This window comes from Parasteatoda tepidariorum, chromosome 9 (genome assembly GCF_982258835.1).
Source record: "Parasteatoda tepidariorum strain Cologne lab strain chromosome 9, Ptep-v5.0, whole genome shotgun sequence".
Classification (NCBI taxonomy): domain Eukaryota; kingdom Metazoa; phylum Arthropoda; class Arachnida; order Araneae; family Theridiidae; genus Parasteatoda; species Parasteatoda tepidariorum.
In genome coordinates, this window is record NC_141763.1 from 64,097,217 (window position 1) to 64,123,089 (window position 25,873).

Sequence of the window (25,873 nt, forward strand, 5' to 3'; positions counted from 1 at the left end):
TTGATGACCTAATGTATTATTATGTTGATAAACTATATTTCGTGGAAATAAAATTTAACTGCACACTCTTATTAAAATTGTTATAAATAAGAAAGATCAGAAAGCAGTCATGTCGAAAAAGAAAATGCTAAAGAAATAAAAACGAAACGACTGTCTTAAAAAGAAAATTTGCGTTTGAGAAGTTGTCGGTTCAAAACCTCGTTTGCGAAGATTTTTTGCAAAAATATTAGATTTTTTTTTTTTTAATATTTTCTAACAATAATAATAATTATTTTTTAATAATTGAAAACGTGGTCATTATGCAAAATTGCAGCTTTATATAAAATTATTATTAAATGAAAACATTTTATCCATATTGAGGGAATGCAATTCTTCAGATTTAACAAAGAAAAATAAATAGGTAAAAAAGTAAATAAATAAAAAGTCTTATCGAAACAGACGATCGTTTCTTCAACAAGACAAAAATGATCTCAAAGTATTGTCAAATTACAAAACATAAATAATCCTCCGAGAATCACTTTCTTTTCTTGGATTTACACGAAATGAAGAAAGCACCTTTTCATCTTTCATTGGCGATGAGTTATAGTCACATCGGAAATCATCGTGTGAGCACATCGTTACTTGACAATTCGCGAAGGAAGAAACACAAGGGGAAAGATCGTCTAGTCACATCGGAAATCATCGTGTGAGCACATCGTTACTTGATGCTTCGCGAAGGAAGAAACATAGGGGAAAATATCGTCACGACAATCGATGTCGCCGCATGATCGGGGGAAAATGCTCATCGCGCGTGCTTGCGAACATCGATGTTGGAGAGGGAGAATCGTGCTTCGCGGCATCGGGAAACATCGATGTCAACCTGGCATCGGAAAACATCGTGCTCACATCGGAATTCACGATGCTTCGAAAAGGAGGCCAGTCTAAGCATCGGATCGGCGATGATTGCACAACATCGATGTTTTCCGATGCATCGATGTATCGCCCAGTCCTAATCAAGACACGTTTTTTTTCTTCTTTTTTTTGATAGCGCGAAAATAATTACTGCATTAGTTCGAGCGAATATTTACCAGATTTGTATTATTATTAAAAACTGGTAGATATATTAAAGTACACGCTTTTTAAATTGGATCCCGTTTTTGATGTTTGTAGTTATAACAATTTGCCTATTTAAATTCTGGGTACAGAATGCCTAGCTAAGGAGGCTATCTACTCCTTCATTGAAATTTAATAGGATTAAGGGGGTGGGAAAATTACGTTGGTAAATTAACATTATAATTAAATACACTAATACGTTATGTACAAAATGAAAAATCTGGAATAGGAAAAAAATTAAATACATATGTGCACGATAAAAAAAAAATGTACATGATATAAGAACGATAAAAAACAATAAGAATCTTGATTTCCTGCATCACTCCCTAGCCACCCCACCGAATGGCTTGTACGATGCATTCCATCTGAATAAGTTGTGAATTAAATTGATGAGTAATAGAAATGTCTTGATAAAACACCATCACTTAGGAAAAAAGCAGTCGCTGGACTAAACTTAATATTTGTGTGTCGATTTATTCAAAATTGAAGATTTGTAGCTATAACAAACCTAAAATCCCATTTTTTGTCTACTTTTTCAGAACAAAAAAATGGCAATATTAACATTTCTTCTTTATAAAATTTAACGTATCTGAAGATATGTTCGTGAATTTGCAGAATAGCATGTTGAAAGTGCTGAATATCCTTAACACCACTTCCACGCGTTCACGAACCTATACTATGCACCATATTTATTGCTAAACAATTGCAGTTCTCTGCGAAATTTGCGCACTTTACCGAAATAACACTTGAAGTATGCGTAAAAGGATTTCAAAGATTGTGTTCTAATGTTTAACAGCCCTTAACGTTCACGTACACGCGTACATTGCGTATGTCTGTGACTTAGATATCCCCACAGCTGCGTTTTTCACCGCAAGCACAGTAACTTTCTTAAATGCTGTTTTGAAAGTAAGAAAATATGGAGCGTTACAGTTAAAAATCTTTAATGATAAAAAATATAACACACTTTTATTTAGAATCTGAAATGTTCACGTACGTACGTTCACTAGAGCGCATACAGAATATTCTCGATTCTTTGCAGAGCTTACACATTTTATAAGCGTGTGAACTCGAGAATGCCATGTGAAAGTTCCATGTTTCACAATTCCTAAAATTCACGTGCGCCTAATCAGAAGTAACTGCTCTGTCCTAGTTACTAAAGAAGATGCGTACGTGAGCATGAAGGAGGGGGAGTGAAGGAATGATTTCATAAAGTTTCTGTTGTCTAATTTAAAGTTCTTACTTTGTCCCAAGTAAAAGGAACTCTTGGTCTGTGCATGAGGAAGAAAGTTTCAACCGGAAGACCAACCATCTCTTCTCCACCAAATAACTCCCTGGATTTCTCACCCACCTCCCGGATAGTCATTGTCCGGTCGAAGGCTATCGAGAAAGGGAAGAGCTGGAAAAGGTAGACACAGGAAACAGAGCCAAGGTCCGTGTGTTCGATCATGTTCCTTCGAGCTGCCTGAGCATTCTGGTAAGGTGTGTTGTCAAACCTGCAAGTAATGGAAAGATGTGCTTATTTATAAATATAAACTTCAAACATTTCAGGATAAGAAGTGGTGGCATGAATTCTATGTACTATTAGTACAATAGGCCAAATGTCATAAGCAATTTTTATTACCTAACTATTAAATGTTTAAAGTCCACTAAGCATTTTTTTTCTTGAGTAAGATGATAGAAACAAGAAAGTGAAATTTTCATCTATAAACAATCAATTTTCATCAAACAATCAATAAGCACTTTTTTTCTTGAGTAAGATGATAGAAACAAGAAAGTGAAATTTTGATCTATAAACAATCAATTTTCGCCAACTGACGAGGCAGAATTTAAGTATTTTAAGAGGACGCAATACACCAAGAGAAATTTTTCAAGGGCAAATTATCTTTCACTTGCATCAGTAATTTAAATTATAGAAAAAGTGGTGATTGGTGATCAAGCAAACCTTGAGTAACTGGATATTTTGAAAAGAAATTTTCAAAATATTAAAATGAAAAACAAATGATGAGAGGACGACTCAGAATTACATAATGGAGTAGTTCTTTCCCAATAATTTGTTTACGTTTTGTATTTTGAATTTTTTTTAGCTATTGTAACTTCATAGTTTGTTATTGTTCTGACTGAATCACTTTTTCTATACTTTAAATTTATTACAGATGTGAAACAGAACTTGCGTTGAAAAATTTTCCCCGTGATATAGCATCCTCTTGTTTTCTCCGAATAAACAGTTTGTCTAAAAATCTCTCAATTTTGTGACCATTATTATTAAATTTTCACTGCAAGAATCAGTGAAACACTAAACATGAACTTCTTAACACGTTGAATGCCACGCTAATTTTACATGGCTTGCCGATCTGGTCAAAGGGTAAATAACTACAAACTAAATTTGCAAATATTAGACAGATTTTGCTAGTTTATTAAAAGGTTTAGCAAGACATATTTGGTCTGATCTGTCCTGGTAGAACTGGGCACCAGTTGTAATGGCCCTTTTCCCATTCATCATGAAATACTGGATGCGCAGAAAACTGGTTACAAAATTGGAGAAGTCCAAAATGAGTTGAGGAGAAAAATGGCACTTGGCCATGGTGCAAAAAAGATTATTATAAAGGTGAGGAAAAACTGGGAGGTGACTTGAAATGAGTTGGGAGTAATCCACAAAAAATGAAGTTCACTGTGCATTACTTGAAGAAAATATCTCGCTGTTTGAAAGATTACTAATCTCGATCAGATAATTGGCATCACCATCGCCAAACTCGAAGGAACCTATCAGCCGTCAGTAGAGTTTAGTTTTGCCAAACCCCTACTTGCGAAACATGCGTCTACCAAATATGTTCAAACGCAAATGACGGCCATTACAAGTTGATCGGTTAGGCCTAATTGCTACTACCGTAAGGTCGATGCAGTCACGTTCTTTGATCAAAGCAAAACAATTTACTACATGACATATCTGGTCTGGTCTGTTTGGTCTAGCTGAGCTCCTGAGGCCAACAATGGCCCTTTTCCCATTTATCCTGCATTGACAACATGAGCAAAAACAATAGACAGATTACATAAAATGCAACAAATGATGGCACATGCTAAGGTAGAGAAAAAAGAATAACACTTTGCCATGGTAATGAGTAACAAATAATTGAATGTATAGAAAAGTTCAAGACATATTTACAAGTAGGGAAACGAAAATTACACGAAGGAAAAATATTTACAAAAAAATGGGAAGAATTAATAAATATTCATAATGAATAACGTTAAGATAAAAAAAAACTTCATTTACAAAAAAGTGCACCTCTGTTAAAGTAGAGACCCGACCGTCCTTGTTATAACCACTCGTGTCGGATTTATCTCGTCCTGATCAGACTAGCAGGCTTTCCACAATCTGTATGTTTTTACTCAGTGCATGTTTTTAAGTGTGAGAAAAACATCAGATGTAAAAAAAGTGAGCCAAAGGTCTGATACTAGCGTTCTCAACTAGGTTGATGCAGTCATGACATATCTGCAATAAGTGGTGAAGTATATAAACCTACGAATTGTTTACAAATAGTGGTGGATAAAAATAAACCAAATTTAATTTATTAAACAAGGAATCACAATTAATAAACTACCTCTTGAAAATATTTATTCGCTATCCGAAGCAAGTTGACATCTCTGTGTGTATAAATAAAACTATTTTTTCTTTGTGTTCTATATTGCATTAATTTCTTCAAACCATTTTAGTAATAATAATATTAAAAAGAAATTAAAAATTTACTCGAATTATGTGTTTCTAATAATCTTGGCTGCAACGGTGACCCCTATAGCATTCAACGTGTTAATGAATCAAGGAGTGAATTAGACTGTAATACTAAAGAAAAATAATTATAATTAAGAGTAGAGAAAAAATTTTTTTTACCAGTTTTTAATTTAAAATATAGTATTAAACTAATTTCACTGTAGCCAATTCATTAATAACAGAATTTCTTTGTTTAATCCTTTTTAAAACTGTCAGCTTAATATGACAACATGAGCAATAACAATAGACAGATTACATAAAATAAAATGCAACAAATAATGGCACATGTTAAGGTACAGAAAAAAGAATGGCACTTTGCCAAGGTACACATTTATGCCCTGCACTAAGTGCAGAGTTTCAACAACCTTAATTCTACAATTTAATTTCCAATATTTAATTTAATAAGATAATTTCCACTATTTAATTTAATAAGATAATTTCCACTATTTAATTTATTTTCTAATGAGGATGAATACATTCTTGATTTAAAAAAAAATCCTGATAACAAATATCAAATGCACCGAAACGACGTTACTTTCCAGTCCCATTACTATTTACTTAGGATATTTTGCTTAAATATTAACATGCTCGAGCATTTAAGTGAATTTTTGCATGTTCCGATCATGTCAGGAAATATAGTTTTCGAGTAATAGTAACTCCCACACATTTATTCACTTTCAAACGTGTTTTAACTGTTAATAAGAAGCGGCAGTCATGGAAGCCTACATTTATTTTTCTTCTTCTTTTTTTTGGTTTATATTTTAGAATTACGAACAACAAATATTACCTTAAACAAGTCTTATTTGAACAAGTATTTACTTGGGTTGCCTCGACGAAAAAAAAATTAAAAACTGGAGACGTAACTTTTGAAAATTTTATAAAATTAGTTTCAATTCTTTGGTGGTTTAAAAAAAATAAATTGATTCCTGCGTTCCTTTAACCCTTTCGCGCCGACTGTCACGAATACGTGATAGCATGAAACCGTATCAATCAAGGTAAAAATATAAAACTGGTAATCAAAGTATTTCTTTAGCAGTTTATTTGCGGGTGGAGTTATAATTGTTTGATTTATTTAATTCACCAACACTTTGTTCAAAATAAAACTATTTAGTTATACTTTGAATTATCTTTGATTATATCTATGATTAAAGTAAAAATAATTAAAGTAAAAGCAAAGTAAGTCTGTCAAATTAGCAACGACTACATTTAAGTTACCGTTTTTTATTTAATTACAACTTCATTCTGATTTTGTACGAATGCTTTTCTGAATCACCTGTCCCCAAGGGGTTAATAGTAATTAGCTAAATAACATTGGTTTAAAAAGCCCAACTCACAATCGAATTACTTAGAAAACATAACATTCAGAAAAATAGTAATAATTACTTCCAGAAAAAAGGAAAATAATTCAAACTTTCTTTATAAAACAGTACTTATATTTACCCGGAAACAACTCTATTTCATCTTTCTTTTGGAAGAAAGTAAACTAAGTAGAACTACCACTTGTTGTTAACGCATATACTGTTAATATAAATGCTTTTCCAGTTAATAAGTAGTGGTAATTGCGGAGAATTTGCTTTCTCTGAGAGAAAGGTAGAAATAAAATTTTCTTACTAACATTTTTTCATCTATTCCGAATAAGTAGCAATCATAACTATGTAAAATAATGATCACTGTCTCGAAATTAAAATATCAAGGCTATTAGTTTCACATTCCGTATGCTTTAATATTTATGCCTGTTTCCTTTTCGCAAATTTCCATTTAAACTGCTGTTTGTAGAAAATGCAACACCATGAAAGAATCATCAGAATCAAATGAAATTTAATGCAGAAACGACTTGTACTGATACAAATAAATGATGAAATTTTCAAAACAAAAGAAACAAATTAAGCGTCCGAAATCAGTATTTGGTGCAGCCACCACGCGCTGCAATAAGTGCTGCTATACGACGTGGCATGGAGTCAAACAGATGTTGAATATCTGCTTGAGGAAGAGAATTCCATATCGCTTGTATGCGCAACCAAAGTTCGTCTTTGGAAACTGCAGGACGCGGATCACGAGTGAGACGCCGACCAACCATATCCCACACGTGCTCAATAGGCGACATATCCGGCGAATAAGCAGGCCAAGGAAGAAGTTGCATGCGTTGTGCTGAACAGAAGTCTCTAGCAGTCCGCGCAACATGTGGGCGTGCATTATCCTGCTGAAAGATAGCTCCAGGGATGCCTTGAAGGAAAGGAACGACTTCGGGCTGTAGCACTTCACGGACGTATCTGTTGCTATTGAGATTACCCTCAATTCGTATCAAATTGGATCGTCCATGATACGAAATCGCACCCCAGACCATAACTCCGGGTGTTCGACCACTATGTCGTTCAATAATACACTCAGGAAGGCAGCGTTGACCGGCATAACGTCTAACACGAACACGGCCATCATGGGTCCACAAATTGAAGCGTGATTCATCTGAAAAGACAACTTGGTGCCAATCAGCTCGCCAGTCTCTGTGCTCAAGAGCCCACTGCCGACGCAGCCGTCGATGATCCGCCGTGAGGGGAATCCTGTATAATGGCACCCTTGCACGCAATCCACGGCGCAGCAGACGACGACGAATTGACGAAGCCGACAATTGTACACCTGTAGCAGTAGACCAATGTGCTGCCAGCTGCCTGGAGGAAGCTGTGCGATCATTCACCGCCATGCGGAGCAGGTGTCGATCATCGCGCTCTGACGTCACCTTCTGTCGTCCAGTGCCTGTTTTTCGAGTTGTTCGGTGCTCGTCGGTCCACTGCTTCCAAACTCGCATCACTGTGGAACTGTTCCGCTGCATACGAGCTGCTATTGCGCGATAGGAAAATCCTCCTTCTCGAAGGCCGATTATCCTCCCTCGTTCAAACTCCGTAAGTTGCTTGAATTTCTTATTCTTCCGTCGTGGAGGCATACTCAGGTCTCACTAAACGTTTGCCACTAACAAATAATCATAGACTATTTTCAACGTCCCGCTACAGCACTTTATTTATACGCTTTCAGCATCAATTCAGAGGGCGCTGCGCGCGCCACGCACGCGCGATGGCTCTGAAACTTTATTAATTTGCATAATATCCTATAATTGACATTTGCTGCGAATTTCATTTGATTCTGATGATTCCTTCATGGTGTTGCATTTTCTACAAACAGCAGTTTATATTTTAGACTAACCATTATGTATATTAATTTAAATTTAGAAGTTGGAAGAGTTAGATAAAAAAATTTTTTTATATTTTATCAGATCTAAAACATCATTAATATCGATATTCGACAATGCCAAAATTATTTACAGTCCCCGTCACATCATCTCATGTTGATGCCCTGGAATCTTGTTAATGATAAACTACTTATTGAATATAAACAATTAACATAAAAATATTTACTTGTGCAAACAAACGAAAGAAGGGGATATTTCAAAACTCTTTTTAAATAATGCAGTTAAGAATAGTTTACTTCGAGCAAAGAAAAGGGGGGAAAGTTAGTTCGTACTACCAGTATTTTGACTTTTCCGAAAATAAGCAGCACGGTTTTAAACGAACTCCTTTTCTTCAATATATATATATTGCTCCTTCTCGTGTTTTCTCGTAAACTCTTGAGCCGTGGCCCTTAATTTATCATAATATTGCAGTTTATAATATTTGCAGTCATGTTTTAATATTTTTAATATCCATTTCTATAAGGATGAGAACATAATGAATTTTTCTAGGCTTTTATTTTAGGAAAAGGATAAAGAAATCTATTTACAAATTATATTGATATTTTGGATCCGCCATTTGCTGAAGGTGAACTTTGTGCTGTGATTAGAGGACTTCGACCAAGGAAAGCGCCAGGCCCTGATGGAATACCCAATGAGATTTATAGAGAACTTTACTACACAGACAGAGTATGGTTCCTCGAATTATTCAATCACTGTTAGGAAAAGATGTACTTCCCAGATACTTGGAAATTAGCTAGAGTCGCCCTCATTAAAAAACCTAACAAAAACCCCAATAATCCTGATGCCTACAGACCTTTGTCCCTTCTTCCCGTCTGGGGCAAAATACTGGACAAATTGCTCGCTAGGAGATTAGTTTACCATTTAGAGAAAAATCAACTTTTAAACGAGTACCAATATGGCTTCAGGACCGGAAGAGAAACGGAGGATGCTCTTAAAACTGTAGTTGACTTTGTGGAACAAGCAAAACAAGAAAAAAAACACACAATGGGAGTAGCCCTGGATATCAAGGGCGCATTTGATAATGCAGACTGGGGCATTCTTAAGACAGTAATCAATCAATTGAATATACCCTACAACATCAAATGCATTATTTTTAGTTTTCTAAATAATAGAACAGTTACTTACGAAGATAGTAAAGGCAATGTTCTTGACAAACGTAATGTTAAACTGGGTGTCCCACAGGGCTCATCATTAGGCCCAATACTATGGCTTATTTATATCAACACAATTTTCAAACACTCATCACTTATTGATTTTAGTCTATTTAGGGACTTTAATGTTCAAGATTTCAGAATAATTGTTTTTGCTGATGACGTATTTGTTCTTTTAAGACATGCTATCTTATATAGATTTGACCAGCTGGTGACCCATGTTCTTACCGAATTATCAACCTGGGCCAAGACACATAAACTGAATTTTAGCCAGGACAAAACTAAAATCATTGTCTTCAGTAAAAGTAACAAAAAGATCACTCGATCACCATGTATTAAAATGAGCCAAAACAACACTAATCTGAAAATTGTTACTTCACTTAAATATCTAGGCGTTATACTTGATCCAGGTTTGACGTGGACTTCTCACTTAAGTGATATTAAGGATAAGATAACGAATTTCAACCAAATGACAAAAAGGGTAGCCAGAGCCACCTAGGGACTAAGTCCATTCATCCTTAAAAAGATATATCTCTTGGCCAGCGAAAAGATAATACTCTACGCCGCCAGTGTATGATATAGAAATACTGTCAAAATCAATAATAAGCTTGCTTCTATTCAAAGAATTCCTTTGCTCTCCATTACAAATGCTACTCCACAGTGAGTACGGATTCTATCCAGATACTGACGGGCATAAAACCAATACACTTGAGGGTGATTGAAACTATTTACGATAAAAGGATGAAATGGGGCTGGAAGAAAGATGATATTTTTCCAATCATTCCAAAAACAGTCTTTGACTCAATCTCAAACAGATCAAATATGACAATAACTACCCCAAGACATCCAGCCACTCAGATCGCTGTACCCTGGGGATATGCCTCACCAAAAAACGTTGGATGGGAAATTTATACAGATGGCTCTAGGATGGAGGTCGAACCACAACAATTTAGAACAGGTTTTGGCATCGTTACAAAATTCAACGGAATTACTACAGCAAAATCCTCCTCCAGAGCATCTGACTATTGTTCAGTCTTTGAGGCAGAGCTGATGGCAATTAGAGAGGCCATAAATATCGCTGCAAAAAAAGATGGTCAAATAACAATTTTTACAGATTCGCTCTCTTCATTGCACGCCCTTGCCGACCCAACACATAAAAACATAATTGTTAACGAAATTAAACAGAATTGGAATAAAGACATCATACTTAACTGGATAAAAGCACATGTGGGTCATGACGGCAATGAGGAAGCGGATAGAGCGGCTAAAAATGCCATCACACTCGACCACACAGAACACACCACCTGGCTCACCTCCAATCAGATTAAATCTATTATTAATGAATACATCATGACAAGGTGGAAACAAGAGTGGACAAACTCAATAAAGGGACGTCAAACACACAAATTTTTTAAGGACCCTAAAACATCAAGACTGCAGGCCAACTTCTACTTAAATCAATTTTTAACCGGCCACGGAGTATTTGGCACCCATCAATCAAGATTTTTTGGAAAATCCTCAATTTGTTCTTATTGCGACTCTGAACAAAATATAATACACTTGATTTGCCACTGCCCAAAATTTCATGCACAGCGTGGCACGGAACTCCAGAACAAAACAGAACATCAGCTATACTCAAGTTTTAACTGCAGAAGAATTATTAAAGAAATCATCAAAATTACACTCGAAGACATGTTAAATCCACCAAATTCAAATAACAATATAACCTAGCTGTCATTCATTCTCATATACTTAATTTTTAAATGCATTTTAAATTCTGTGCTTCAGTTTAAAGTTAAGTTAAATTTATTTACTATGCTTTTTGCTTAAGGCATTTCACCATAACTTCGTATTTTATGTTGTAAATATTTTCATATGTTAATTTATTCTTTATAAGTCTATGTTAATTTATTCTTTATATGTCTATATATTTGTTGCTATTATAATTTTTCATGTTTTATGTATGTTTTGTCTGTAGAATGTTTGTTCTACTCTCGTGTGCCCTAAATTGGGCGGGACGAGGTAAAAATAAACAATACACATGGAGCAGAGCTCCTGGATAGATGCTTACAGTTTCATTTCCAAAAGATAAGTGTACACTTTTTTAAGTGTAAAAAACTAAACTCAGCGGCGCGACAGCCCATAGAGGGCCAAGGCCTACTGTGCCCATCTCAGTTTTCTTGACCTTGGGCTCTGGGGTGCACGAGCAGATGTTCCGGTCAGGTGGTCAGCCGAACGCGGAACCCCCAGTGTTTAGTTCCCAAGCATGCTTGGTACTCATTTATCGACCCACTGAAGGGGTGAAAGGCTGAATCAACCTTGCCCGACCCGAGGATCGAACCAGAGACCTGTGGCACGACAGCGTGTAACATATAATATTTTGCTCATGTCATGTGATCTGCAATATCCAGACCCTCTTTGTTAGAACCGGCGTCGTAAGATCTTAAGACCAGATGGAGATGAATTAATATCTCAACATAGTGCTTTTAATGGGAATTCGGCTTCTTTAAGATATTTTACTGCGCGGAATGGACTCATTTTTATAAATAAAGATTTCATCGCCATTCAATGAAACTTAAAATATACGCGAAGAGCTAAGTTAAGTATGTGAAAGAGATTATTTAATGTTCTTCTCATAAACCAGATAAGCTTATCTGCAGAAAAGATATAATTCTTTTTAAGTTTAGTGTCAAAAGATCGTTTTAATTTTATTAACATAGTATTTTAGATGTTACATATATATATATATATATATATATATATATATATATAAGTGTAAAACTAAGAAAAACAACAGAATAAAGTTTTTAGTGAGTCTGAATCTAATATTCTGTAACACCATTTTCCTATTATTCAAACAATGACCTTCTTTCTTCATTATTCATCGCCAAGTGGCAACTCGAGCTAACAGAAATACAATTAATCACTTCCTGATCATCTGAATGGCAACATTGAAAGCTACTTAGCCGAACGATAAAAACCGCAGGAATTGTATATCACGTTTTGGAACTATCTTTTATCGAATACAGACTTCAACAGTGAAAATTGCCGAAATAACAATAATGCTGACGATATTGGGTGTTTTTTTCTTCTTTTTTATAGCATCTAAGGCATTGCATTATTAGATAAGTAAAACAAAAGAAAGTTTCCGTTTCGAGTTTGCGTTTCTAATTATAGAATTATCATTGTTTATGTTTGGATATTGCCTTGTGAGTTTATAAAAAATTCTTATTATAGCTGTGCGGATATTTCATAAGACATTTTATCTAAAGGAAAAAGTAGGTCATTAAAATATGTCAACTTTTTTTTTGCTTTCGAAATGTAGGCACAATGTCAATCTTTTGTCTCCACAAGAACGGTGGGATACTATCGCATTTGTTTTTATTATTTTTAACATCATTGCAAACCACTAAATTTCTTAAATTAATTATTTTTAGCTGTTTAGAAAAATTAATAGTGCTAAAAAAAATTTACATTATTGCTAGCTGCAATTTTATTACAAACAATTTTATTAATATTATAAATTTTTTTTTATTACAAACATTTCAACGGATAGTGATGCATTATTAAAATTAAGTGGTAGGAAGATTATACTCTTTTTCTCCTATTTTTGGATGAAACGAGATGTTTTAACAACCACGACATATTAACAATCTAAAATAATATTTAGTTATATACCTCGCTCTTGTGTTTGAATTATATTGTCGTTTTATTATACCCCATGCCACTCTACATTTCATGATTGTCCATGTCACACGAACCCCCTCTCGATTTTTTGGTGCTGAGCACCCCCTCTTCCTCCCATCTCCATTCCTCCTCATCATCGATTTATTACTACCGACGAATCGGTTAATGCCGTTTCACGGCAGCGCACCGAGATTTATGTGATTTTTACCGTTCTACCGTTCTTGTGTTTGACATCAATGCGAATCACTAAATTTATGAATCTTATTACCACTTAATATTCATTTTTTTTTTTTTTTTGAGGGATTAAATGGGTCTTAGAAGAAATTAATAGTGACAGTAAATATACATTATTGTTAACAGGAAATTTCTTTTTTTTTCGTCTTTCATTTTTAAAAAAAAAATATTACTGTAGCGTTTTCTGGGAAACTTTTAAGCATTCGTATGCATGCTTTGGTAGGAAATTATAGCATTTTCTGCTTATTTTTGCATAATACGAGATTCTTTTAGCAATCACGGCTTTTTAAAACAATCTAAGAAATAATATTTAGTTATAAAACTGAACGCTCTGTTTTTTTAGAGTAATAATTAAAATACTTAAAAATGATAAATAATTATTAAAATATTTTGTGATCTTCAAATCAAATTCGAAACATTTGTTTGTTAGTTGAACCCGTTTTGTTCCGAATTTATAAATTGAAATCATACAAAAAGTGGTTTTATGGAAAAAGTGGTGTAATATATTTTCGAAATTAATTGGTTTTGTTACAGTTAGAGCATTCAAAAAGTCTTTGATAGATCAAAAAGTACTTACTTTACTTTTATTTACAAAAATTGGGCACCTAGGCCTCTTAGCGGCCCCTATCCCATTCGAAAAGTACTTGTTCCTTATAATTCTAGATCTAATCAGAAATAACTAAATCGTTGTGGTATCTGAGAATCCTTTAATTCACCCAGATAAATGAAAATACTGAAAAAAGTTTCCCACCACAATGAATGTCTTTGAAAAAAGGAACTGTCCTAAATATATGACGCTGGGCGTTAACCGGTTAAAATAAAATTGTCTACCGCATTCTAATTTTTATAGGACATATATTGCCTCTACTACATACAGATTCTCATACAGATTGTTTTTAAGAAATTAACAATAGTGAGTATAAATATATTAAATGATCAGGTTTGTTTCATTTACGTTGTCACTATTAACTTTTTCTAAGAACTGTGGGAAGCATGTGTTTCATTGTTAATAATTTAAAAAAAAAAACTCTTAATTATATTTAAGTTCTAATCGATAAAAAGTAGTCACTGCGGTTACAAATTTACCTAAAAATCTTTTTGTTAAGTTGAAAAATATTTAGATTTTCTGATAAAGGCCGAAAGTTCCCTTTTATAGGGAGGGGAGGCATTAAAAATTAAAACTTAACTTTTTTCAAAGCCATAATTTAAAATCAATTTAGTTTTCAAGTTAAGGAAAGTTTAGAATGCAATGTAACGGTAAAGAAAAATTATAAGGTATTGTAAAAAAGGTATTTAGATCTCTTGTAATTTGTAGGATTACCTTAATTTTCATAAAGAGAACTGCATATTTTCAATACAACCTTTAATTTAGGTTGCTAATGTAGATTTTGAGTTATTTTGAGATTTTCATAAACATTTCTGGAGATATTAAATTTCTGCATAATTTTTATTTACTGTTGCTGAAAATGTAACGTAGAATTACATTATTCTAATAATAATAATAAAAACAATTTTCTTAAATTCGTAATTAATTTTCTTAAATTCGTATACAACGTTATAATATACAACTATGTGATTTTTATAAAATTTTGTCATTTAAAACTACAGAATTTAAACATTTTTTAAGGAAAAATACGCTTTAAAAATCAAAAATATTTCGATCAATTTTGAAATAAATAAATTTAAATTATATATTTTTTTTATTTTTTTATTTTGGTAAGCGAGTTTTATAATTCTGCGCAATTTGCTGCTATAATTTTGAAGACAGCGAAATATGCTAAAGGTAAAATTAAAATTAAGGATCTTAACTTTCAGTCGTAGTTCTGGTTAAACTACTAGATCCATGTATGTAACCATCATAAGAACAATAGCAATAATAATAAAGAATTTAATGAATCGTCTTGAGTCTGATTTCGTCATTTGTATTTAAAATGTCATTTGTATTAACACGTTCACGCCGGGGTGACCCACCGGTGGGTCACGCTAGAGTGTCTCATCTTGGCAGCGCACCGGAGTAAAAACTGGTAACAATAAATTTCATTTTTTAGTTTTTTTCCGGGAATAATAAAAATCCATAACTACCAATTGTTTTTAACAGATGCAATTTTTATATTGAACTGCTTCTTCGCCATGATAAATTTCCTTACAGTGAATTGTTATTGTTGAGAATAGATTAACTCCTCCTGAATATCTAATATTGAAATAGTTCTTCTACCAGTATTTTCTCTTTTCTCGTACCAATATTTTCCCTTTTTTCCCGGCGTGAACGTGTTAAATATTTATCATATTTTAGGTGTCACGTAAGAATCATTATGATTCTGTGTTAATAGGTGTAAATTCTATCATTTTAGATCAAAAGTTCAACAGGTGTTTTGATTTTTATTTTGCATACGGTTACGTTCCCTTTCGTCGGTACACTGTAAAATTTCAAGAACAATTGCATATTTATAAGCTTACTAACATTTTTCTTCTCTTTTGCAGATTTTTTTTTTCGATAGAATCTTTATTTGTAGGATCTGAAGGCAATATGACGATAAGCCATATTTTCAAGTTGTTTAGCAGAATGTTTTTGGAGCAGAACATCACGATACATCATACAATGAAATGTTTAGGGCCATAAATTAATAAGCAAAAATTGTTTTTGTGTATTTTGTTGTTATATAGTCGAAATTCAGCTCCGGAAATTATCAAAATTCTTATGAGGAAAACGATATTAAGGAGCATTTGATGCAAAAATGTCGCTTTTAGGAATGAAAATCTTAGGTTCTATTTTTTAACTCTAGAAAGGACACATGGGCTAACAATAGAAGATTTCCAGCAGATGGAATACGTCCCGTGATAAAGAGGTTACATATCCTTAATTTTTTAGTAATTTTTGTGAAAGAAATTTTACAATGGTAGCAAAATTTTATACATTGAAGATTTTTTATACTTTAAAGAGCTCAATCTATGAAAGATCTACTATGAAAGATTTTAAAAGCTCAACTTTTTGAATATTAAATTTGATTAAGTTGATCTTCATCAATATTATTGAATTTCACTCACCTGCTAACCCCTTGGCGCATATAGGACAACGGCGTCCCTTTTATTTATATATTTTTTACTGATCCTCTAATTACAAGTAAGAATATATTTTAGTATATTTTAATATTAAAAAACAAGTCTAATAGTTACTGATAATAATCATTTAGATTACAGGAATAATATTTGTACCAAAATATAAAATCCAAAAAAGTAGTCAGAATTTTTTTTCTCATTAATATTCACAAATTTATCAATAATTGAATTTGTAACTTAAAGAAAATTCAATGATAAAAAACCGTTTTACTTAGATTTGAAAAACTATTTTTTTGAAAAATTATAGTTTGGAAGTGACCCGTGTTTGAAGGATTTTACCATTAATGCAGAAAATCGACAGCGATGTTTCATGCTGTATTTCATCAACGTAAATTATTAAAATACTAGAGATAATATTTTTCACTTATTTTGACCAAAATTATGACAAAATAAATAATAAAAAGTATGAAAAATATGTTTAATAAAAACTGTGCATCAACGGGTTAAGAGTTGCAGAGTTCCAACAGATCTCGGAAAATTGGTAACGAAAAAAAATCAAACTTCTATCATTAAATCCATTTGGATCATTACTTTTATTTTTAAATCTATTGATCACAATTTTTTTTAAAAATCTATATGAGATCTATAACATTAGAGAGGCATCTTTAAAAAGGAAATTCTAGCATTAACTTGAATTTATTACCTTTAATAAATTCGTGAAACCTTGTTACTGAACTTGAAATGAAATAAAATGTTTAATGTAAAAATTAAAAGTAAGATACCGAATTTTGTCAACATGCAACAAGAGAATGCCGTAATGCATAATAGCAAAGCACGGTAATTCTATAGTTTACAATGTCTGATTTATCATAAAACCTGTGAGATCCAGGCCTAGGTTTCTCTAAATGATATCTTTTAATAATTTCTTTTACAATAATTTTTCTGAAATAATTTCTTTTTGTGTTTTTTCTTAATTGTCTAATTGAATTATGAGATAACAAAAATTGTACTAAATAAAAGTTTAACTTTACTTATGTATCGTAATTTATTCCTGTTATAATTAATTTAAAGGTACTTCATTAATAAGCAGCAAGTAAATTTGGTTTAAAGTTATGACCAGGGGGTTCCCGGACAGCTCTATGCTTAGGGCACCACCATTTCTAGATGAGGCTCTGATAATTTATATTAATAACAATTTTGTAAATGTTTTTGGTTAATTTTTATAGCTATTGCTACAAGTAGATAGTGTCTTTAGCGGGAAGCAGCAAATTGACAAGCACTAATAAAAGAAACAAAATTAAATAAAGGCGAAAAATTCAAAATACTGTTCAGATAAGCAGATGTTTAAATTACTAAATATTTAGTTGCGGCTTAGCCTTCCATTTTCTCATTGATCAGTCTGTGATAGATGATTATTAATTAGTACTTTAAACTTCTATTTGTCCAATCAGTATTTTTAATTAATTGCTTTTATTTCATTTGTTTTTCTATAAATACATCAGAGGGTTGCCAATTATCGAAAATTGTAAAATACAAGCATTAAAACATTCTAATTTCTATTTATATTTTCAAGCAGACACGCATTTTCAAAAAACAAAACATTTATAACGTTTGAAGAGTAATGATTAAAATAAAGAGAAAAAACTCTTAAACATAATTCTTTGACTATAAACTTTCACAAAAAAGTTTATTAAAGTTTCTTACCTGAGGTCATAGATCAAGTGACACCCAGATGATCCACTAGCATCTTCTTCATCTGTCAAAATAGTTGCCTCTAACTCAAGTCCATAAAATTCTTGAGCAATTTGTATCAACTGCCCAATCACATAATATCCAAATCCACACCGCTTTGATCTGTAATGCAATCTAGCACCTCCAACATCTTCTCTCTCAACATAAAACGACGGACTCTGCATTTTAGGGTAGCTGAACCTAATTTGGTGGTGCAGGTTATCAATGCCATTAAGAAAGTCTCTGAAATACCGTCCGGAAGCCCTGATGAGAGTGTCATATCCATAATGTGTGAAAAATCGAACAAAACACCGGCCGAAAAAGCACAAGAAATCGTCGTTTGTTTGCAAGGAGTGTTTGCTACAAGCTTGTGCAAGACATGGAATTAGCCTGTCCGGATAGACTTGATGAGTAGTAAACACGGCATTCCTAAAGCCAGATTCTTCCAGAACTTTGCTCCAAACATCTTCACCATATTCCTCCTGGACAAAGTGCTGGATGCTTTCTAAGAGCATGCCATACATGGCCGGACGTAAAACGTTCGTTCTTCTCCTTTCGAACGTTCGCGTTGTTCTGATTCTCCCATCCGTCCGTCAAATGACTGAGTAGCGATAATTTTTGGTCTTTTATTTTTACTTTGTCCGGATTGAGTGTGGGTGTGCTTTGTCGGTCTCCATAACTTAATTCACGTGTTTTTTTTTTTCTTCCTTCGTTTTTGTCGTCTCTCAGTTGGCGATTATACTTGGCATGGTTTGAGAAATTGATTTTAAGATGACAGAATGAGGCAAAAAAAAAGAGGAAACGAATGAGGCGATAATAGGATCTGGGAAATGAATGAAAAGGAATATTGTAGTTCCAATGTCCGGAAATTAAAAACTCTAAAGCTATCAATCCATATCTAAATTCTCATATTATATTGCGTATTTCTTTTCCATTTTTGAAAATATGAAAACTCTTTTTCAAAATTAAATTTGTTATCATTTCTTGAAAGATTTTTATTAAGAGGATGAACCTTACTTTAATTTCGATGGCAAAGCACTGTTTACTTCAGCAAATTTTTCGAAAACTTCTAATTTTGAATAATAATAATAATAAATTTCACGAAAAATAATTCTTTCAGAGTTCTCTAAAAATGAAATAAATCTATTCAATTTTTATATGCAGAGTTTCCAAAGGTTTCTAAAAAATTTTATATGCAGAGTTTCCAAGGGTCTAAAAAATTTTAATGAGAGAAAAAAAAACGAGCCTCGATCATTTAATGCTTCATTTGTAAATAACTCTATACGTCATTTTTCAAATAAAATATATCTACATAATTATACCAGACTTCTAAACATCAAAGTGGTATCCTAAAAAAAGAAAAAAAATCTCGATTATTTAAGAATTTTTACACCTTTTGATTTTATTTTATATTTTATTTTATAAACGTCGTTAAACAGCCTACCCAATTTTTGGGTATACGACTACCATTGTTCAACGCCGCAGCCTTGTAATTTTGAACCGAATCCAGAAGACAAGGGAACTCCTAGATCAGTACCCCCAGATGTATGATTTGTTATGGGAACATGAAGAACTTTGTGACTCGACAGATTTAACGTGCATCATTCACCATTTACTACACATGGAATCTTCGGCCGGCAGGGATCGAACTTACGAACTTTTGGACAAGGGCCCAGTACCCAACCAACCACGTGTTGAACAGCCGACCCAATTTTTGGGTTTACGACTACTAATGTTCATCTCCGTAGTCTTGTAATTTTGAACCCAATCCAGAAGACAAAGGAACTCCTGGATCAAGTATTGGGCGAAATTTTGCCTTCGTGGGGGGCTTTTTGATGGAATTAACCCGCATTTGCGCTCCATGGTGAGGAAGACCACGAGAACCTCCCACGGTTAGCCTGACGGCAAAGGGACTCTAACCTATGATCCGTCTATCACTGAGGATATTTTAAGACAGCACTGTGTCGGTGCGAGCCGGGGGCGGAATTCGTAGCAATCTGCTATCGCTGGGATTCGAACTCGGTTCAACTCAATGGAAGGCGAAAGCTCTATCCCGTGAGCCACCACGGCCCACACCTTTTGATGCAAAATTTTTTAATCTTTAACAAATTTGTAATAAATATTATATGATTTTACCTTAATTCCTCATTACGTTGCTTTGGATGGAGGGCATATAACTAACTACCTGGGAAAGAATTATTTTAATTTAATAATTCTTTCAAAACACATGAAGACAAATGTGATACATTAAAATATCATTAGAATACCAACTTTTATAGCGGTTATACTATAAAAATCATTATTACAATTTTCACCTGTTTTGGGAGTTATAAGTCCAAAGTTATTTTTAAAAAAGTTATATTTCATCAGAAAAAGTGCATTTTGAAGTCAAAATTAGTGCCTTTCGTGACCGTCAGAGTTAATTTTTATTCATGTTTGAAGGCATTCCTTAGAGATATGGCCATAAAACAAAGGTTATACGAATGATCCGTTTATTTATTTATCAATGTAATTAGAAAACAATACTTAAACTGTCTTGTTAGATAAGAATGTGAGGCGTGTGAATGCGAGATAAGTCTATTTACTCATTAAAAACTAAACTCAGTAGAGCGACAGCCCATAGAGGGCCTACTGTGCCCATCTCAGTTCTGCAAACGCCATGTTGGATAGAAATGATATATAATTTATAACCCTAACCTAAACTATTCATGGTATCGGCTTATTTTTAGTCTATTTCAGTTAAAAAAAAAAAAAGAAGTTCCTAAAAAATAAATAAAAAAGGAAGACAAAAAAGAGATAACTTGAGCAACATTAATTTTTCTTTTTTTGTTTCGATAGTAATTTAAATTTCTACCAATTTAAACATAAATTTCAAAGTACTCAGGCCCGTATGGCTATCTGCTCTTTCATCGAATTTGAAAACAAGGATTTGAAAATAAGGAAAACTGGATAAAATAACATACGTGAAAGATACAATATAAAAAAATGACAATGAACAAAAAATGACACGCACTTTAATAAAGAACAAAGAAAAATTTATTTACAAGAAAATATAAAAATTATTTACATACATAGAATTGCGAAAGTATGCTATCATACGTTCCTTTTGAATCCCTGCATCACTCTCACCCCCCCCCCCCCGAAGGAGTTTTACAGTGCGGAGTGATGCAGTTCATCTTGTGAAATTGTAAATGATTTTAAACTTTTCTGTCTTGTTAGGGTTTCAATGACTTGGAAAAAATAAATGAGTGGTAACTAAGGTTTCTTAAAGCTACTAAAAACTGTTTTAACTTTGCCTTCACTTTCAATATTACTCACAACTTCCTGTTTCCTCCCTCCCCTTTGCATCCAAACATAGTTAATTAAAAATGAAAAAAAAAAAATATTTTTATACAAATAAGTTAGAACTTTTTAATTGTTTTACCTCTTCAAAATATATATTCGTGCAGTCGCAACTTTACTTATCTCAGAACCATGGTCTGGTCTGATCTGTTTGGTCTAGCTGGGCTCCTGAGGCCAATAATTATTGGCCCTTTTTCCATTCATCCTGTAATGAGAACATAAGCAAAAACACTAGACATATTACATAAAATGCAACAAATAATGCCACATGTTAAGGTAGAGAAAAAAGAATGACACTTTGCCATGGTAATAAGTAACAAATAATTGAATGTATAGAAAAGTACAAGACATATTTAAAAGAAGGGAAACGAAAATTACAAGAAGGTAAAATATTTACAAAAAATGGGAAGAATTAACAAATATTCATAATGCTAAGATCATAAAAAACTTCATTAACAAAAAAGCTACCTCTGTTAAAGTAGGGACTCGACCTAACACCTCCTAGAAGTAGAAAGGTTTCAGCACGGATCAATTTAGTAGTCCGATGTGACGAATTTAACTGCGCAGTAGACGAAAAATAAGAAAGATGTCATTACGTTTGGAGTACTAAGATGTGCAGTGGTTGAAAATACAAAATATGTCATTACGTTTGGACTACTCAAGGATATTTATGGTAACCCGTGCGGAGGTCTGTTCTTTCTAGGAGGTGTTGCTCGACCGTCCTGGTTATTACCACTCGTATCGGATGCCTCCATACCATGCAGGACTGAAAGCCTATATATACTAAGACGGTAAAGAGCAAAAACTGGAACGAAATGCATTTCATTCTAGCATTTTTTTTTCTTTCGAGAAACATTAAATTTCTGTAACTACCCAGATTTTTTTTACAATTATATAGGATATATATAAAACTGCTTCTTTCCTGAGAAAAAGTAAACATTGTTGAATAGTTTTGACAAAGAGAACAGATTCGCTCCTCCCGAAAACAAGGTGAAACTGAAATGGTTTAACTACCAGCTTTTCCGTCTCGCTTTCACGCATGGCACCATGATGGCGACTAAAGCTTCCTGCGGTGGAAAAGACAAACTTCAGACATTCATCTTAGCATCAGATATGCCAACTTGCTTTGCTTAGTGGAAACATTTTTCCCAGTGGTAGTTAAATTTATGTTTCCAATATATGATTCTTGTAGGCATGCCGACTGCTCCACTGTCTGGAAAAGTTTTAATATATTGGTAGTGAATTAAATAGTGAAACTTGGAAGAATAAGGATAATTACGTCCACTCTATAAAAGTGTCGAAAGGAGATAACTGCAATAGTCCTATAGTTTGTCTACGGTAAGAACTCCCCCGCTGCAAAATCTGAGGCTATCTGCTGTTATGGAAACAAGAAAAGCTCATTTCAGGGAGGGTAGCTTCTCTTCACTCTAAGGCTATCACAATAGACCGAACAAAAAGATTTCCTTTCTCTCGTAGACCCGATCCAAAACCTGTCCTAAACAGTGACTCCACACCCCTACTTGAAATAGTTATACCTCGTTACCATAGTCACCGTCATCATGCCAGACGAATGGCTAGGGGAGTTCTAACTTTAGACAAACTATAGTATTGTTTTGAAACTAAGCTGCCCTTCTCTTACCCATCGAGAGCTTTTTTAAAATTTATGGTAATACATTGTGGTCAGTTGACTTTTTGGTTGCTGTTGAGATAACTCCAATGAAGTTGCATTTCATATGATAAAATGAAAAATAACTTAAATTTCGTTACCACTGGAAAATATTTTTTTTTTACAAAGCGGAGCAAGTTGGCCTCTCAGTTCTAGGTTATTAAATTTGATTGCAAGTTATTTTTCACACCGGTACATAATACATAACTCACAATTTCATACAATAAGTCTCTTTAGTCCGGAAAGCCTTTTTAAATGTTGATAAAATTAACCATAATTGTACAAGTTTCAGTTGTCAAGCACTTTGTAAAATATTTTCTGGGAAGTGGAATAGTTGGCAACCCTTAAACATTTGACACACACCCGAAGTATTTTTTCAGTGGTAGCGAACTAAAGTAGAATTTTTTAAAAACTAATAGAATTTCTATCAGAACATGGAACATAGCCCTTAATGTATCTTTTCCAATTAATTATGCGTTACGGTGGACAAGCTCTTTTACTTCTAATTTATATTTTAATAAATCTTTATATCCTTACAATAAAACATTACCTTTGCCGTCATCACGAAAAATATATATATTTTTTTAAACTATGAAAATTTTGTAGTAGTTAAAGAGTATGCGTTGGAGCAAAATCAAAATTTTTGAAGCAATTTACAATGTTCCCTTAATTTTTTTTTTTTCGTATTCAGCAATTTTTCATAAACACATCAATTGACACTATCCACAATAATTTAAAATTTAATTTATATAAATAATTTTGAAATCTGGTTTAATTTTTTAAAGCTATTACAATTCAACTAAAAATTATTAAAATATCTGTAGGCATGTGATTTTTCATTCTAAATTTCAATGATAAATGAGTGACACATTAATTTATGTTCAATAAATTAAAAAAAGAAACTGGTAATGGGAACACTTTATTTCTTTCATTCAATCAAATCATTCCTGATGTTTTGCTAGACAGATGACAATTTCGGGAAGTTTTATGCATTCGAAAATGAATAAATGTTCCACGATTAAAATTTTATTGAAAAAAAAAATAGTAATTTTTTTAGATCAACCTAATTAAAACTTTGACATACTAGTTTTGCACCCATATTATATTAATTATTAAAACTGTGAAACAAATTGCTCTGAGATTTTTTAAAAGTATTAACTACAGGTGTACAATGAGCAAAATAAAAGAGACATCACTCAGAATAACTTTCGTTCGAATCGTTGGATTTTTACGTACTAAGTGTCAATCTTAATAGTCCCTTCTCTCTTCAAGGCAGAAAAATACGAACACCTCTCGACACAATTTTTCCTAACGAAAAAGGGGACTAAGATAACTATGTGCAACACTTTCTCACCAGGGCTGACGAAGCTAGACAACTTGCAAAGCTCCATATACTTGACGCTAAAACAACAGATAAACGTCATAGACTAATCACCTACAATATCGGAGATTTAGTTTGGGTTTTTACTCCAGTACGAAAAGTTGGGCTCTCTGAAAAACTTTTAAGATGTTATTTCAGGTCTTATAGAATAACTCGACGACTATCTGACATAGATATAACGTATGAAATGGAAAGGGCATAGACGACGAAATTTAAAAGACATAGTCCACGTCTCGAGACTTAAACTTTATTATTACCCAGAGGAGTAGTTAGATGACAGAAGAAAGAAAATTTCGAGACTATTTAAAAGAAGCCAAACAAGATTGCAGTCAGCACAATACATAGATCTTTCTAGGTAGAGCCGTTGGCTCCGTGGTTAAGCATCGGGCTACGAAACCAAAGGTTGGGATTTGTCCCAGAGAGGGTTTGTTGGATCTGGGAGAGGTTTTTGTTGAAAAAAAAACATTATAATTTCTTCTCGTTCTTTCGTTAATTATTCAATTTCTGATTCTGGAATGCTCTGTTCCAGGAAGTTCAACTGTACATAAGTTCATGTAACATTCATTTCTTTTGAATCTCAAGTTGAGATTATTACTCTGCGTTCTTTTGCCTTAAGCAATCCCCCGCTTATCTAATTTATGAGACAATATAGCATTTTCCTTCGTTATCCTTGAATATGTGATTCCATTAATTTTAAAAATATATCAGTATAATTCCTTGCTTCTGATTTCGTATTTATTTAATAATCAAATTAATTTAGTTAAAATAATTTCCAGCTTTAAATTTCTGAATTTTCATGTCCTTCTACTAAGCGAACATTCCTCTTACCCAAAGATGTCTATTTTACCAAGGTTTCCCAAATGTAAAATTCTGCTCAAAAGAATATGTCGAGCCTAAACAGTTATTTCAGCTCAAACATTAGGTAACTGACAAAATACACACATTTCCAGAACTAAATATTTGAATAACATGTCTCATAGGGATACATGTTTGAAACATTTCCAAAAAAAAGCCTTGAAGAATATTAAACTCAACACCAATTTTGAAATAGTGTCCCACATTATTTTGTTAGAGATTTGGATTCTCCGAGGGAAAAAAAAATCATCCAGATTTGGCTTACAGGTTCTTTCATGCTGGTTTACAGATAGCATTATATTGCAAAATAACAATGGTCAGCAAATACGGTTTAAAATAGATATCCGCATATCGTGAAATACATGTTAGATCGAAAAAATAAAAATAGAGGTGTTTGACTTTTTGGTAAAAAGAAACTTATCCAATGACTCCTTTCCTACCTCAAACTCAGCCCCACGCATTGCGATTCACCCCAGCTGTAGGGATGGAGCAGGGATATAAGTTCAATGTCATTAGATAGGATTATTCAAAATATTATACGCATATATCACATTTATTTTCTTTTAGTCTGACGTACATTTCTAAGATACCAGTATTTTAGACAGTTTGTAACCCATTTTACGATTGCAGTGTCATTTGTAAACCAGAATGCAAAACCTTGCAAGTCTAATTA

At 33.2% G+C, this 25,873-nt stretch overlaps 1 protein-coding gene across 1 annotated transcript in view; it reads right to left on the reverse strand.

Moving 5' to 3' along the window:
- LOC107443776 (soluble guanylate cyclase 89Da) overlaps positions 1-18,645 on the reverse strand; it is a 72,780-nt gene extending 54,135 nt beyond the window's left edge. Inside the window, exons 1-2 of the mRNA XM_087152007.1 lie at positions 17,930-18,645; positions 2,333-2,585 (exon numbers count right to left, since the gene is read on the reverse strand). Of these exons, the coding sequence (XP_087008133.1) occupies positions 2,333-2,585; positions 17,930-18,480 (804 nt within the window). The 5' untranslated portion in view covers positions 18,481-18,645. The remainder of the gene's footprint in view (positions 1-2,332; positions 2,586-17,929) is intronic.
- Positions 18,646-25,873: the final 7,228 nt, after the last annotated feature.